We start from the raw sequence: 15,544 nt of genomic DNA, 5'->3' as shown, positions 1-15,544 counted from the left end.
ACACAATGATAGTCTCTTATAGCGGCTGTCTGTGATCTTGTTTCAAAGCCTCATACCAGGCTTTAATTGCTGATTGTTTTTAACGGCAGATTCGGTTCCCTCAGATTCGAATGCGATTCGCTGTCGGCTCATTGAAGTTGAGCTTTGAGGAGGCGTACGCTTGTTTTGATGGCTCCGTGCATTCCATTTCCTTGTTAAAATTAAAACCAAATTTATATGACTGCTAATGGAGAACATTTCTGAATGGCAGAAACAGTCAACAGCACATTAATAAGCGTGGATTTTCCATACAGGGCCATAAGTCACTGACTCTACAGCCCTCTCTGGTTTTAATAACGCTCCATAAACACTTAAGACAACAGACTGAGTGTATAAACCAAGATTAAGATCTGTACACTGCGTGCATGAGCTGCAACAGAAACACTCTGGTTTGCCTTCATCAAAAGTGGACAGAGACAGGCAGAAGAGACTGTTTTGACTGCTGTCCAGAGCAGCAGAACTATTCGATTACACCCTCAAGTACATTTCTCATGCTATTTCCAGGCATCAGTCGTACACAGATTGAGCTAAACCTCAGATGACCAGTGGCTGTCTCGCAGACATCGACTGACTCGCACGTTTGTATTGAACTTCTATGAGAGACCCAGCGGGGATCCGGTGGACTGGTTGCTAGAGAGACCCCAATGAACCGTCAGGAAATGACCCACAGAGCTCTGTCTCTCCAGACTAGTTCCCTCCAAACATTTTGTTTGTGCCACACAACACTTTATGCTTTTTTTTTTTAAGCACTGTCCTTTTTTGTACTGGTTTCTACCTAGAGAGAACAAGGATGTCCTTGCATGAACTTGGCAGAAAATCGTAGACCTTTCAGATGAATGTTTGTACTGCACTGCAAAAAAAATATTTTTCTAGTTAGAAATTCGTTTTTTACATATGAATTTTCCATTGTTATTATTTTTTGTAACACTTTATAAGGTTTTATTTGATAACTTCATTGGTTAACATGAACTAACAATGAACACAACATCATTTATTAATCTTAGTTAATGTTAATCTCAACATGTACCAATACATTATTAAAATAAAAAGTTGTTAACATCAGTTATTGCATTAGAACTAGAGAAAATTCTCTTTGCAAAAAACTTTCCCTCCCCTTTCCCCCATTTTTATATTTTTTCATTTTATTTCATTAAAATATTGTTTATTACACAGACACACATAAAAATAATGACTACACATTATGATATGGAAATCTGTACTTATAGGCTACTCATTTAAAGGTAGGGTAGGCAATTCTTTCCATAAACACTTTTTGTTATTCTGGTTGAAACTCTCTTCACATCCTGATAGCAAGCAATAATAGTGGTCTAAATATAAAAAGTGGAAGTCTCAGGACCAAAAAAATATTCGTCCAATCATTGCATTCGGTCCGAATGCAATTATTGGATGTCCTACCTGCCTGTCAACATATTTATTTCCATATCTACGCTCACCTGCTCGTGCAGACTTCACACGTCATAAGCGCATTCAGTAAGGTTATAGACGTCACTGAGCACAGCAAACAAACAAAAGAGGCGCTTTTATAGTACCTCTTGACCCAAAACAATGAGATTTTGCTGCGTTCACGCCATGTTGTAATTGTAAGTAGATGGCAACCCGTGACATTCTACCCAGAGCTGTTCACGTCCTCAGAATCGGATTTGCCTGTCAACACTATCAATGGCGAAATGAACCCGTGCTACAATTTAAAGCTCTGTAAGTTGTTTACGGTCATTTTTATTTCTAATGTTATGTGCTTTAAGACATCTCTTGTGAAGCTTCGCTGAATCTGTGCTCATTGTTTTGAAGGAAGCATGGCTTTGGAGACGCTCTGAAGGGAGGGAGGGATCACATGCTTTCAAAGCTAGCTTGCTATTACTAGCCCCTCAGAAATCGAACAGAGTCGAACATCACCGAAAATATGTGAGTCAGATGTAGGTTAATTTACTCTGGCTGATTCAGTGAGTTCATTCAATTAATGATTCATTAAAATGATTTAAACCAATATATCCTGCTTGTAAGTTCATGAGTCTGTGATTCATTAAAAGAGCTGGTTATAAGAGACATGAAGACAGCTCAGTATGAAGGTGATAATTTTGCGGTAAACAATCTTTTTGTCTTCACATTCAATTCAGTATAGAAACACATTCACAACTTGGGTAAAATATGTTTTCTTTTGCTGACAATTCAGCAGCGAAAGCTTGATTATGTGCTGTGCCTTGCTTGAAACCCGTTCCAAACCCAAATGTTTTTTTTATTGTTGTATGAAACATGGCGCACGTTGTATGGACTTTTAAAAATATTTTTTCTTTTTGAAGCTTGATAGCCAGAATTAAATTCTGTTGAAGAGATGCATAACAATTCACTTTGGAACACATTAGGATAGATCTTGCACGTTTTTTAAGGAGTTTTTTTTTGGACAACACAGCAATAATACTACATAGGAAGGGATTTCTTTCCATATGATATAATATTCCACAAAATAATTAAAATATAAATCCTTACTATAGTAATGTCAAGGGATTTTAACTCTATCAGCATAACATTTGGAAAAAGTCTCTCCTCTCTCATGTAATGTCAGCTGTTTCTTAACATTGTTATAGTGGCAGCCTGCTATTTTTCCAAAACAAGCTTGAGACAGGGACACCGTGTTCACTCCTGATTACCATCTTCCTCATTGCAGTCATTTCAGATATGATTACTCTTTGCTGTCTCTGCGCTATCACAGATGCTGCTCAGCAGGTATCAGCGGGACCGGGCGCCCATATTCCCCCTGGCCACTGCTGATTCAGCTGTCCCACGAAAGAAGAGAGATCATCACTGCCAGCACAGACAGACCTCACCTTATTGAACATTTACTTCAGTTTCAGTGAAGCCAAAGGAAATTATCACTGGGGCTGTTTGTAAATAGCTTAATTTAGGAATAGTTCACCCCAAAATTAATATTATCCCATAATTTATCGCTCTCAAGCCATCCCAGGTGTATATGCCTTAATTATTTCAGTTGAACACAATCTGACTTACATTAAATAATATCTTGGCTCTTCCTAGCTTTATAATGGGAGTTATAGTGTCCAAGTTTTTTAAGCTTTTAAAAAGCACATCCATCCATCATAGAAAGTAATCCATACGGCTCCAGGGGGTTAATCAAGATTTTCTGAAGCGAAGCAATGCGTTATTTAAAACTTTATAAACTATAAACACTAGCTTCTAGAAACATCCGAGTCGAGTCTCTGACCCAACTTATAAAGTACCTCCTCTTCTTTTATATCAAAGTCCTCTGACATTTGTTTTTTTCAAACTTCTTGTTTTAGACTTCTAATTCGTGACCATCATTTTGTTTTGCTGTGTCCTCTGCGCTTCCTTGTTTTTCAATTCTCACCTAAGCTTACGCTACGTCCCACATCATACGTCAGGTCAGAGGTCACCCCTCCGCCAGAACTCGACTCTCTTGTGATCGCGCGTACGGCCGTTTCCGGAGGCCAGTGATTAAAGTTTATAAAGTTTTAAATAAGGATATTTATATCTTACAAAAACGTATCGCTTCGCTTCAGAAGGCATTTATTAATCCCCTGGAGCCGTATGGATTACTCTTATGATGGATGGATGCACTTTTTTGGCTTTCACAGTCTAAGGTACCATTCATTTCCATTATACATCTTGGAAGAGCCTTTTTTTTTTTTTTTTTTGGGTGAACTAAACATTTAAAGCCCAGTCACTCCAAGAAAGCTAATTATAATGATACTATTAGCATCAACAGTATCCTAAAATGCCGTCTGCCAGTTTAAAAATCCACTTTTAAAGCAGCTGTATTCTGATTGGCTGTTGTTTCATCAGCTGGAAAAAATCGCTTTGAAATTGACTTACAATATCAGTTGTTGTTATAGGCTAATTGTGGTGTAAACTCTGCTATTCTTTTATATGTAGAAACATTTTAGAACTATATCTTTATAGTTAACTTTATAGATATCGTCCTTGGTGTGAACTGTTCTTTAGCATCTAGAAAGAAATGTTGATATACAAAGGCGTCTGTGCACAATATCCGATGAAGAAAAAAAGAAGAGTTTTCCCACACTGTCTGAAAAACATTTCTGTGGGTTTAAATTAACGATAAGCGTCTAATGAAGCCTTGCAAAGCGAAGAGGTGGTGACGCTCTCCTTTACAATTAGCCGTCTGTGAAACTTCCTGGCAAATTAGTTTCTCCACTGCAGCTCAGACAGTTCCGGTGGCTTCTGCAGAACTTGATTGGTGTGTATGTGTGTGTGTGTGTGTGTTCAGATTAATCTCTTTGTGACTAGCATGGAATAACAAATTCCCACTTTAAGGATTCAAGGTCAGGGCCAATTAGGTTCTGAAAGAATTTTCAAAATCCCACCATTGGATCATAGATTTACATTGACAAGATTTACCCTTCACACATTTAGGAATAATACTCTCATTAACTGAAGTAGATTTTTCAGATTTTACTCTTTATACTGCATCTTTACAAATGGCATCATTAACTTTATATACATTAAAAATTTACAAACAAATACAAAACTATAAATTTAGCTGGATCTCTAAAATAAAAAAGACAAACAATATATGGCAAGAAGAAAACAATGCTAAGATCGATATTGTTAATTATATACAATATATGATAAAGGATTCCTCTGTCTGAGAACCCACATAAAAACAGGAAACATATAGGCAGAAAATAACATCAAGGTTATATTTAGATTTTATAAAACACAATGCATTGATTCCAACATTATTTCTGTCAAATAAAAACACTGTTTTTGGTGTATGTGTCAAAATCATAGACTTAGACAAAAGACTGCTTTTGTCAGATTTGATTGTAAACCGAAGCAGATCTACGCTTAATACATTATTAGTGAACATTAGATTACAAATAAATAAAACACATGCAAGTTTTGCTGCAGATATTCCATTTGGGAGGATGACAAAAACTGTTTAAGCTTTTTTTCTTCACAAATTGTAACATACACTTTTCAAAACACATACAGAGTTACATTGCACATTATAATAAATAATATTCTTCCAAAGATGACAAAGAAAAGACGGTAGACTGTTCATTTATTCGGACTATAAATGTATAAATAAGAAGACAAAAATGTATAAATAAACATCTAGATCAAGAAGCATCTTCCACATGTCTGCGGAAAATAAATAAGAGTACATGTATGTACAATATGAACATGACTCTGTGCTTAAATGGAGTCCTGCTGTTGAATGTGATTTATCCAGTCAGTAACAGAGATACATGGCTATAATCCGCGTAATCTTCATCATCATCCTCTTCATCCGTCTCTTCTGAGAGCGCTGTGGAGGAATATAGCAGCTGTTGCATTAGTATAAAACACAACAGGATTCAGGCACAGAGTCTTACTGCATGACTTCTTGCATCTTTCTCCCAAAGCATCTTTGCTTTGCAATTCACACAAAGTGGTGGGATCACAGCTGAGGGTGGAAGGAGAGCCTGGGATTGAATTTCTCTGTGGAATGGGGCCCTAACTCTGTCTTTTATTAGCAGAGACAATTTCTTGTATTTGTCAAGTCATTGTACAGAATCGAATCAAATCAAGCAAAGAGACATTACGTAATCCCTTCTTATAAACAAAAAAATTGCTTTTGTGGAAGATGATGAATACCACACACAGACTCGGGCTGGTTAAAGATGGTTCTACTTTAAGGCATTAACAAATGTTCTAACTTATCACTGAACCATCCAAACATGTTCATACTAAACATAAAATCAAATTTTTTCCACATGAGATTTGTTATGTCCCACATTTGAACCATACATTGTCTAGAAACATTTAACGTGAAGAATAAAGGTATGTTCACACCAAGAACGATAATGATAAATATAACTACATTAGCGTCCACACCAGCGGACGATATCGTTCTGTTTATTCTAAGTGCTCGCTCTTCTGTCACTTTAAATGCTTTAGCTCGTTACAGGATGGATTCTGATTGGCTGAAATCGTTCTGAAAGTGATTCCAACGACCCATACGCAAATAATTTAAATATACTGAAAAATATACAGAACAATATATTACATTACATTTAATAATACATAAGGAAGTGCTGCTTTTCATATATTGAAAAATATGTGACAATATATTTACTCTTTACGTGAGTTACTTTCACTCAATAGAGTTTCTGCTACACAAATTATCTGAGTTGAATTTACGAGGAAAGTTGTGTTGGTATTACTCAAGGGTGCATGTTGAGTTCAAAATACTCAATTCTCATGCAAATAGTTGCCTCAATAATTTTTTAGTTAAATAAGGCAATATTTTGCTTTTAAATGCATTATAAATGCTTGAGAAATTTAAAGCAAGCAGTTTCCACACACGGTACAAATATTGTCTTGGTGTAACCAGAGACTATTGGTGTAACTCAAAAAAAACTGAGGCAACTATTTGCATTAGAATTGAGAGTATTTTGAACTCAACTAATTTGTGTATGACCAATTAGACTTTACATGTTTTCAACATGCACATTAATCAACATTATTCAATGTATTGTAATATATTAATATTTTATAAATATATGGAAATATATTTTCTTTGCGTAAGGAATATCTTTTCTCTGCGCCGTAATCGTTTCTCTGTGCCTATAAAAATCCTTATCGTTATCTTTATAGTTATCGTCCTTGTTGGTGTGAACTGCCCTCAAGTGGCTTTTTTCATTAAAAATACTTCGAAAACCAAGAGTACGGTAAGTGAAATGACATTTTGACATTGCGCAAAATGGACATAACAAATCGACATTGAAAAAAATTGTTGAGTTTCCCTTTATTACATAAAGATGATAGATAAAGATGTTAGCTGGGTCAGAAATTAAATTCCGCGGACAATATTTGCCTATTGGAATTGATTTTCTGGGAATATATTTCTAAACCATATAAAACACACACACACACACACACACACACACACACACACACACACACACACACACACACACACACACACACACACACACACACACACACACACACACACACACACACACACACACACACACACACAAACACACAAACACACACACACACACACACACAGCATACCAACCATTTCAAAAACTTCAATTAAAATATATGTCAGAAATATATCTATGTATTAAAATACATGTTGAAAACAATTTTTTTTGCCCTCGTATTTTACATTTATAGGGCATTGTATACCCAAACACTGTAGTATACCCAAACACTGGTATATTTCTGAGCGTGCACCTTAATGGCAACAGGTTTGCTTTTCTTTGTCCATAACACACATGCTCATCTGTATCACGCGATCATCGCAGAGCCGGTCAGCCAAAGGCAGAGACAACACAAAACAGAGCACTCTAAGTGAGTTTACGTCCCTATGTAATTTCCACATGACTCGTCACGTTTCTGTCTCTGACGCACAGATAATGTAACCATTGCCGAGGAGCAGCATGTTCAGAACTGTCTCGCATCCCAAACGGAAATCCTTCCAGGCTTGACCTCAAAGATTTCAGCTTAACCTCATTTAAGACATCAATAGATGAGCAAGAGAACATCTGCAACGTCCTGGACACTTCTAATGCATCAGAACGTCTCATTGCCTCTGAGTTAAAACACAGAATGTCTTTGCAGAGGAAGCCGAATACATGCTCTCTGACAGTCCTTGTCTCCCTTTTTGGGGGCAATGGGAGGGGTAAGAAAGAGGGGTGTTTATCTGGCAGGGGGTAGGAATGCGGGACAAGGGTGCGGCCAGGTTTAGCATCCTCTACTTACAGTTGCAGGAGCCTGAGTGTTTGACTTCCAGGACAAGGCCCAAAGAGCAGGCGGCCTGCCTCATGATGCACTCGCTCGGGTAGGTGACATTGTCGCTGGCGCAGACGCTGTCGCCCGGGCGACTCTCTGGACAGGTGTCCTCCTCACACACCGCACAGTGTCCCCGTCCCGTACGCTTATTCCACAGACACTTCCGTCCCTCACGGCATTTGATGTCTTCACAGGACCTGGCGTCTGAAGTATAGTAGACAAACCAAATGAGGAAGTTATCCCAAAAAATATGATTTCACTTTGTGTAAAACCTCTTCTTTGGGCCACATTGAATGTTAATTTTAGTCTTGTTTCACTCAGTGTGGTTTGAGGAGGTATTAAATAACGCAGGAAAGCAGAAACAGTCACTGCTACCCATGTGAAACATGAATGTGTTATTGCAACAGAAAACAGAGTAATGAGAACCACATGTTTAAGGAGGATTGTGCAAGCACAAGATTTTTGCCTTATTCTCACCTATGCATTTCCCCTCATAGGCTACTCCAATGGAGCGTCCCATTATGCACGTGGCCCTTCGGAGATGGCAGGTGTTGGCATACACGATCCCGTCATTCCCGCACAGGTACTGCTCCGGTGAGGTCACCTCAGGGCAAAGCCGGTTGCAGGTCACGCAGTAGGCGTTGTTGGTCTGGTCCAGTACACATGTTGAGCTTCCAGGACAATGCACGTCATAGCATGACTCTGTGGAAAAATAATAACCTGTCAAAATTGGCAGCTTCTGTATAGCTAACAAGCTTTTACACACTGATTTAAAACTAGCTAATGCATAAAAGCATATCTTGTCTTTATTCTCTCTCTATATATATATACTGGTGGGCATAATATTTTTATTAGTAAAACATGAAGTTGTTCATGTTTGGTCAATTATTAGCAATTTATCATCTGTTCATTTTAATTGCACATTTTAGTTAGAGATTAAGAATTAAGCCTTGCTTAGTTTTGATCGCAAAAAGTCAACGTGAAATGGCATTCGCCACCATTTAACTTCTGTAATGTGACGTATTTCTGAGAGGAAAAGGATATTCTGTGAAAAATTTAGTTTGTGATTTAAATTATCCATATACATTGGATTAAAAGTGGGTGTTAATTAAAAGAATGTAACTGAATATGCGATTTTTCCAAAAAAATACGGTAACACTTTAAAATAAGGTTAAATATTTAACATCAGTTAATGTATTAACTAACATGAACTAACAATGAACAATACATTATGTAACTGTTTTTGTTAATCTTTGTTAATGTTAATTAATAAAAATACAGCTGTTCATTGTTTGTTCATGTTAGTTCACAGTGCATTAACTAATGTTAACAAATACAACCTTTGATTTTAATAATGTATTAGTTAATGTTGAAATTAATATTAACTACGATTAATAAATGAAGAAGTATTGTTCATGTTAACTAAGTTAGTTAACTAATGTTAACTAATGAACCTTATTCTAAAGTGTTACCAAAAATCCTATATTATCCAATAGACGCCAAGTCACTGGTTAAAAGATTTTTTCAGAGGCAGAGCAGGTTATTATTTTTTGGATTGAAGATTACAAAGACATTCTTTTTCTTTGGAAGAATGTACACCTATGATTTGTGCGCAACAAAACTAATCAATCAAGTAAATTTTGCTTTCTTTTTCTCGAGTGACCGTACTTTTGCATTTTCCTTGGTACTGCGCAGTCAGGTCAGGGTGTCTCTTGCACTTGGCCCTAAGGAGTGCACACTCGTTCCGGTACGTTTTCCCATCGGAGCCACACACGGGCCCTTTAAAGGTGACATTGGAGCAGTCTGGAGCGCATACGCAGCGTGGCTTATTCCGCTTGTTCATTTTGCACCTCTTTCCAGCACCACAGTCCACATTATCACAAGTCTCTGTAAAATAAATAAAGAAGGTTATGAATAACTGACATATCAGTTCTGTATATATAAATATTTGTGGTTTAAACGTGGTCATGTAATTTCTGACTGACAAAAGGTTGCACTACTTATATGCTATATACCATACTCAAGTGTTCCTAACATTTCCTGTCTGAAATCGAAATCAAATTTGAAATGTTTAGCTTCATCCAAATGATGAAAACACTCTTATGCGGTACCTTTGCAAGGTATGCAGTTTGGTGCACCGCCATTGAAAATCAGCCACCGAAAGAGTGTGTTATTGGGTACATCCTCCTCGGTCCACGCCGTGCCCAGGCGACCACTTCTACAACAGTCTTCTCGGCTCATCCCAGACATGTACAGAACCTGGCATCTCCCGTTCTTGCCCTGCTGAAGCCAGCAGTTGCCAGCTGGAAAGAGTCACTTTATTACCCCCTCATAAATGCTGAATATTATTCTGCTCATTTATCACTCAATACAATAGAATGTAGCTAATTTGAGACAATTAGTACCCAAAACCATGTCGGACAATCAAAACAGTCAATGACCGATTCTTAATTTTTTACCTTGGATCACCTCAACATTGAATATCTGGTTGTATCTTTAGTGCCAAGATGCTTTATGACTATAAAATACCCATAGATTTTTTGCTGGATCCAGGTAAAAGATCAAACAAACATTTGAAAAGGATTTAAGATGTATTTTTAAAGAAACTTGGTTTGAAATTGCAAATGTTCAAAGTGTCCTTCTGCCATCTGAATCCACTCAAACTCTTCAGAAACACTATATTGAGGTTGTGCAAGCGTTTTGTGCCTTGCACGGAAACATGCTCAACCGTTTAGACATAATGCCATTATAAACATAATAAATGGAAGAAAAAAAAATACCCCACTTACTGCACAATGTTTAACATCATCTAAAAATATTAATCACTTAAAGATCAGGAAGGTGCCTACAAAGATATGGTTCCTTTTCTAATGAATGTCGACTATAAATTCTAATAGCTAGGTGTCTTGAATACAAGTTCACTTATAATTTTTCAGTTTTTACGCATGAGAGGCGCAAGCAAGCGCGCAAACGCACCATTCAACCTTCTCAAGTCCAAGTCAATGCATTAATGGTTTTAAAACTGCATAATACTCCTCATTCAGACTTTAAGACAGCTCGCAAAGCATAAATGTCACTTTACCTTGTACTTTCTGCTGTTCCATCAAGTGCGCGAACCATATGAGGAGCGCGATCCCGCCCTGGCGGAGCCGCGGTAACTGTAGCATCCTCAGAAAAAGTGGAGACAGACGGACTACAGACAGACAGATGTTCTCCCGATGCTTCGCACTCAGTGACTGTCATACACACTGAATCCGTCTCGCTTTTTAAATCTATATGGGGTCTCGAGTTGGATGCTTGTGGTGGGCGGTCTTCATACTTCATAGGGGGTGGGGAGAGCATTGTAATAGTTTGCCCACCGAAATTTATCAGGTGACATTTGTAAGTCTAGAAACTTTCTCCCCTCAAGAGCAACATTATGATTTGTGGCTATGTTTTTAATAGGGTTCAGAGAGTTGGATAACAGCAGCAAAGTGATTTGGGGGTCTGTTTGCATTTATTGTGGATAAAATGCTGATTATCACAACAGTTATTTGATATAAATAGTTTTTCTCTCAACATTCGCCAAACTTTGAGTTTGAACTGTATCAAACAGAATCCGGTTCTGCTAAACTACATAATAAATAGTTTTTTTTTTTGTGATTAAAAAAGATTAAAACAACTTTGATTGTAAATGTTCTCAGAAAATTCAAATGCTCAGTTTTAATACATTGGGAAGTGCCATCTAAGGCTAAATAAAATTTAAGGTAACACTTTATTGTACAGTGTCCTTGTTACACAAGTTACATGTAGTTACAAATCATGCATACATGTAACTAACCCTAAAACCACACCCCAATCCTAACCCTAACCCTATAGTAAGTACACGTGGTTAATTATTATTACACAGTACTTAAATGTATAATTACACTATAACACGGACACTTTAACATGGACGCCATTACTAGCCCTGTGCTCAGGTCTTGAAATGTGTCAATAGGGAAATTAGGTTTAAATTTATGAATATTCCTGCGAATATTTACTGTCCAAAATCATGGCAACTTGGTAGCAGAGTTAACTATTTAAAATCGCACCAGCCGACAAACATAATAAGATGAAGAAAGAGAGTTCACAAGGGGATGAGACCGTTATTATGAGATATTTTTTAGTTATGAAATTGTACAGTATTTTACAGATAAGGTAAGTTATAGTTAACAGGGCTGATGCCTAACTTGGAATTTTATGTATTTTTTTTAATTAAAAATGTCTATTAAAATAGATAATATAATACATAAATGTTTCAGAAGTTACTGGATTTTTGCTGATGTGTTAAAAAATGCCTCGAATATCACATAGTAGAAGTTGAAAGTCAGTTTTTACACGTCAATGCTGGACATAAAATTAAGGTCTTTCTAACATTAATGAACTGGATTACTATAAATATCACTTAAAACAAAATTAGTTAACACTTTATCAGTGAATATAGCTGTTTGTACAGCAAACCAAACAATATGAATAGACAATATGTCTATCAATGCAACAGCATCTCTGTGCTGAGGGATTCATATGAACTATTTGAGTCCTCTGCTTTGAATAGATCCAGACAGTTTTCCATCCATTTTAGTTTGGACGATAAGCGTTAATCTTTTAAAGTGGTCTATTACTGTGAATTCTGAAGGGTAATAATAGACTCAAGGATACGGTCATTCTAATAATAGTTGAGACAGTTGTTTGGTCCTCCTCAGGGTCAAACCTGTAAATATAGCACAACAAATCCTCCTTCAAAAGGAAGCAATCAGGGTGTTGAGTTACACCTCATCTACACAACTAGTGACGTGACACGACAAACTGTGACGCTGCTGACGTTGTGAACTTGCCGTGTAGACCAGGTGTTTAGGTGTTACATCCATGCAAATAAGTTCTTATCAGATATACACTCTTTAAAAAATAAAAGTTCTTTATTGGCTTCTGTGGTTCCATGAAGAACCGTTAACATACACAGAATCTTATTAAAATCTTCATAACACTCAGAAGAAATTAATCTTTTAAAAACTGTTCACTGAAAGGTTCTTTGAGGAACTAAATATAGTTCTTCTGTTGCATCGCTATATGAAAACACCCTTTAGGAACCTTTATTTTAAAGTGTAGTACTTATTCCCTATTTGCTTAGTTAATACTGAAAAGTGACTTCAATTAGTCCGACATATTTGCCATTGAATACAGAATAAGGATTGTGGTTCAGCAATGTTAAGCCAATTTAAACGGCTTCTCGAACAAGAACAAATGTAGGGCATGACTTGATTTTGTCCAGAATTGATTGGATTGTGGTTTGTTATTGGTGGATCTCATGTGAGTGACAGGTTACCCTCCCCTCCTGCCAGTAAACACATCATCAGAGAAGAGATGAGCTTCAAGAGGGACGGGAAGTTATTTTGATTAAATATTAGGGTACATGGATTTAAAAAAATGATATGAATAAATCATTTAATTGACTAAATACGCAATATAGCCTACTATTTAAAAAAAATAAGAATGGTCAATTTTGATTTGATGTCGACTTAGTAGACCTTCTGGTAACATAAAATAGATACTAGTTTTAAGAAATAAATGTTGAATCGGCTTGCCAGATATGTCTGAGGTAGCCACTGCCTTTGCTGTCCCTCTGTCGGAAAACTGGGAGAAATGCAAGACTCTGCAAGTGTCTCCTACCACACGTTGTTAATAACTATCACTGTGAAACGGGGACATACGTTGCACAGCTGTGGTCTGTGGTTAGAGATGTCACTGGATTGATCGAATGCCACACAGAATCGTCTTACTGAACAACAACAGCCATCGGCTGTTTAATAATGGCGAGACGTGCGTTTGATCCGTTGTTTTTATTTTATTTTTCTTGTATACTTGAAGCTTATAAATATCATATATGTATGTAGTGTTTTACACGAGTCTCTAAATATAGTAACCATTAAGAAAGTGCTTTATACATTATATTTTAATAACACTGCATGGGTTTGGTGAATGGCCCAGTTAGACATGTGAATTTGGATTTGGAGACATCTGCCGGTGAATGATGGAAATGCGGAGCTAATTTCAGGAACGGGTGAAATAGGATAAGGATAGGATAAAACCTTATAGAATACATAATAGAGCAGTAAAAGTGCGAATTTATACAATAAAAATGTAAGCCTTTATAAGGTTGACTGAATTCTTGAATAAACAAAGCATGAGCATAATCTTCCTGCCCATGAGTCAGCTGACCTGAAGCAGAACCAATGGGATTCGGGCTGTGTGGAAGGCGAGCTCGAGCTGACAGCAGTAGCACGCGCTGTGAGTGTTTGAACTTTACATGCGTGTCCGGCCATTGTACATACATGAATACCGAGGTAAGTCTGCTTTTGAAATATTACATTGTATTACATAATATTGCATTTTCTGATCAATCACCTGCAAACAAAAATACAAAACTAATCACATTTACATCACGTAATGACTTTCGATAAACTTGAATGTTTTGGCAACAGTTACGAAATTGTCCATATTGTCATAATAGCCCATTATCTACGCTTTAAGCAGGTGTCGGTTCTGTACTTTGCAAAAAGTGCCGAATTAACGGGACTTAAAGCGGAGATCATCACTGTTCCGTCAAACATAACTTCTCTTCAGCTGTGGCAGGATTTGGAGACCAGACATCCGAGGTGAATTATTATCACAAGTTCACAACTAATACTTTTGTAGGATTTTTAAACCTGTGATATTTACACTGCAAGTGATCGACGCATTATAATCAAACAGATGCGGTCAGTCCAACAACCAGAGACTTTGTTCATACGTTGCGCTGCTTTGCAGTGTACAACTTCACATTGTTATATTGTTATTATGTGTGTGTGTGTGTGTGTGTGTGTGTGTGTGTGTGTGTGTATATATATATATATATATATATATATATATATATATATATATATATATATATACACACACACACACACAATAACAATATAACAATGTGAAGTTGTATATTATACATATTTGACACCTTAAAAACCCAATATTATTACATGAACACACACACACACACACACACACACACACACACACACACACACACACACACACACACACACACACACACACACATTAATCTCCCTAATTTTCTTCAACCAATGAGCTTCTTTCTTCAGTGGAACACAAATGGAGATGTTTTGAAGAACTATATATATATATATATGTGTGTGTGTGTGTGTTCATGTAATAATATTGGGTATTTGCGGTGTCAAATATTTCATGCATATGAACAAGTGTCTGATCTTTGCCTTCTGAAGACTTGTTTAAATTGTATTGTACTATACATGCTCTAGTCTAAATCATATAAATAATGCTTAGAATAACAAATGATCTGCTTTAACCTATTCTTTTCTGATTGAGTATATGTTAATTTTTATTTTATTTTCTATTCGTTATGTTCTGAAACTGATGAGATTATATTGAGAGCATGTTTGTCCTGTTTGCCAGACTGTCTGTGTTACGGGATCAGGTGGTCCTGGCAGTGCGGCAGGAGTACGTGCCTCTAGGTGCTCAGCCCTTGACCCTCAGAGAGGGAGACGAGGTGGCCATCATACCACCCCTTAGTGGAGGGTAAACCAACTACCAAGGTGAGCATCAAATCTGATTTCCTACCTGTCTGTATATCTGTATATATATATATAAAAAAATGTAATTAATGTTT

At 36.9% G+C, this 15,544-nt stretch overlaps 3 protein-coding genes across 4 annotated transcripts in view; 2 read left to right on the top strand and 1 right to left on the bottom strand.

Annotated features, from left to right (window-relative positions):
- LOC143750170 (chondroitin sulfate proteoglycan 4-like) overlaps positions 1 to 15,544 on the top strand; it is a 445,241-nt gene that overhangs the window by 79,070 nt on the left and 350,627 nt on the right. The window lies entirely within an intron of this gene.
- On the bottom strand, positions 4,489 to 11,091 carry fstb (follistatin b). Its single transcript, XM_077243048.1, has 6 exons — positions 10,925 to 11,091; positions 9,954 to 10,145; positions 9,511 to 9,729; positions 8,320 to 8,544; positions 7,813 to 8,046; positions 4,489 to 5,362 (listed from the first exon to the last, which is right to left on the bottom strand). Exons 1-6 carry the CDS (start codon positions 11,007 to 11,009, stop codon positions 5,280 to 5,282), a joined length of 1,038 nt encoding a protein of 345 aa, XP_077099163.1. The 5' UTR covers positions 11,010 to 11,091; the 3' UTR covers positions 4,489 to 5,279.
- mocs2 (molybdenum cofactor synthesis 2) lies at positions 14,071 to 15,465 on the top strand. Of its 2 annotated transcripts, none has more exons than XM_077243050.1 (3): positions 14,071 to 14,204; positions 14,392 to 14,516; positions 15,331 to 15,465. In XM_077243050.1, exons 1-3 carry the CDS (start codon positions 14,094 to 14,096, stop codon positions 15,455 to 15,457), a joined length of 363 nt encoding a protein of 120 aa, XP_077099165.1. In that variant the 5' UTR covers positions 14,071 to 14,093; the 3' UTR covers positions 15,458 to 15,465. The 2 variants fall into 2 exon arrangements, with proteins under 2 accessions (XP_077099165.1, XP_077099166.1); XM_077243051.1 differs by having other exon boundaries at positions 14,077 to 14,204; positions 14,395 to 14,516.

The sequence above is a fragment of the Siphateles boraxobius genome, unplaced genomic scaffold (genome assembly GCF_051911475.1).
Source record: "Siphateles boraxobius isolate OS27281-9 unplaced genomic scaffold, OSU_SipBor_1 25, whole genome shotgun sequence".
Taxonomy (NCBI): Eukaryota; Metazoa; Chordata; class Actinopteri; order Cypriniformes; family Leuciscidae; genus Siphateles; species Siphateles boraxobius.
This window is presented reverse-complemented; position numbering and strand designations above follow the sequence as displayed.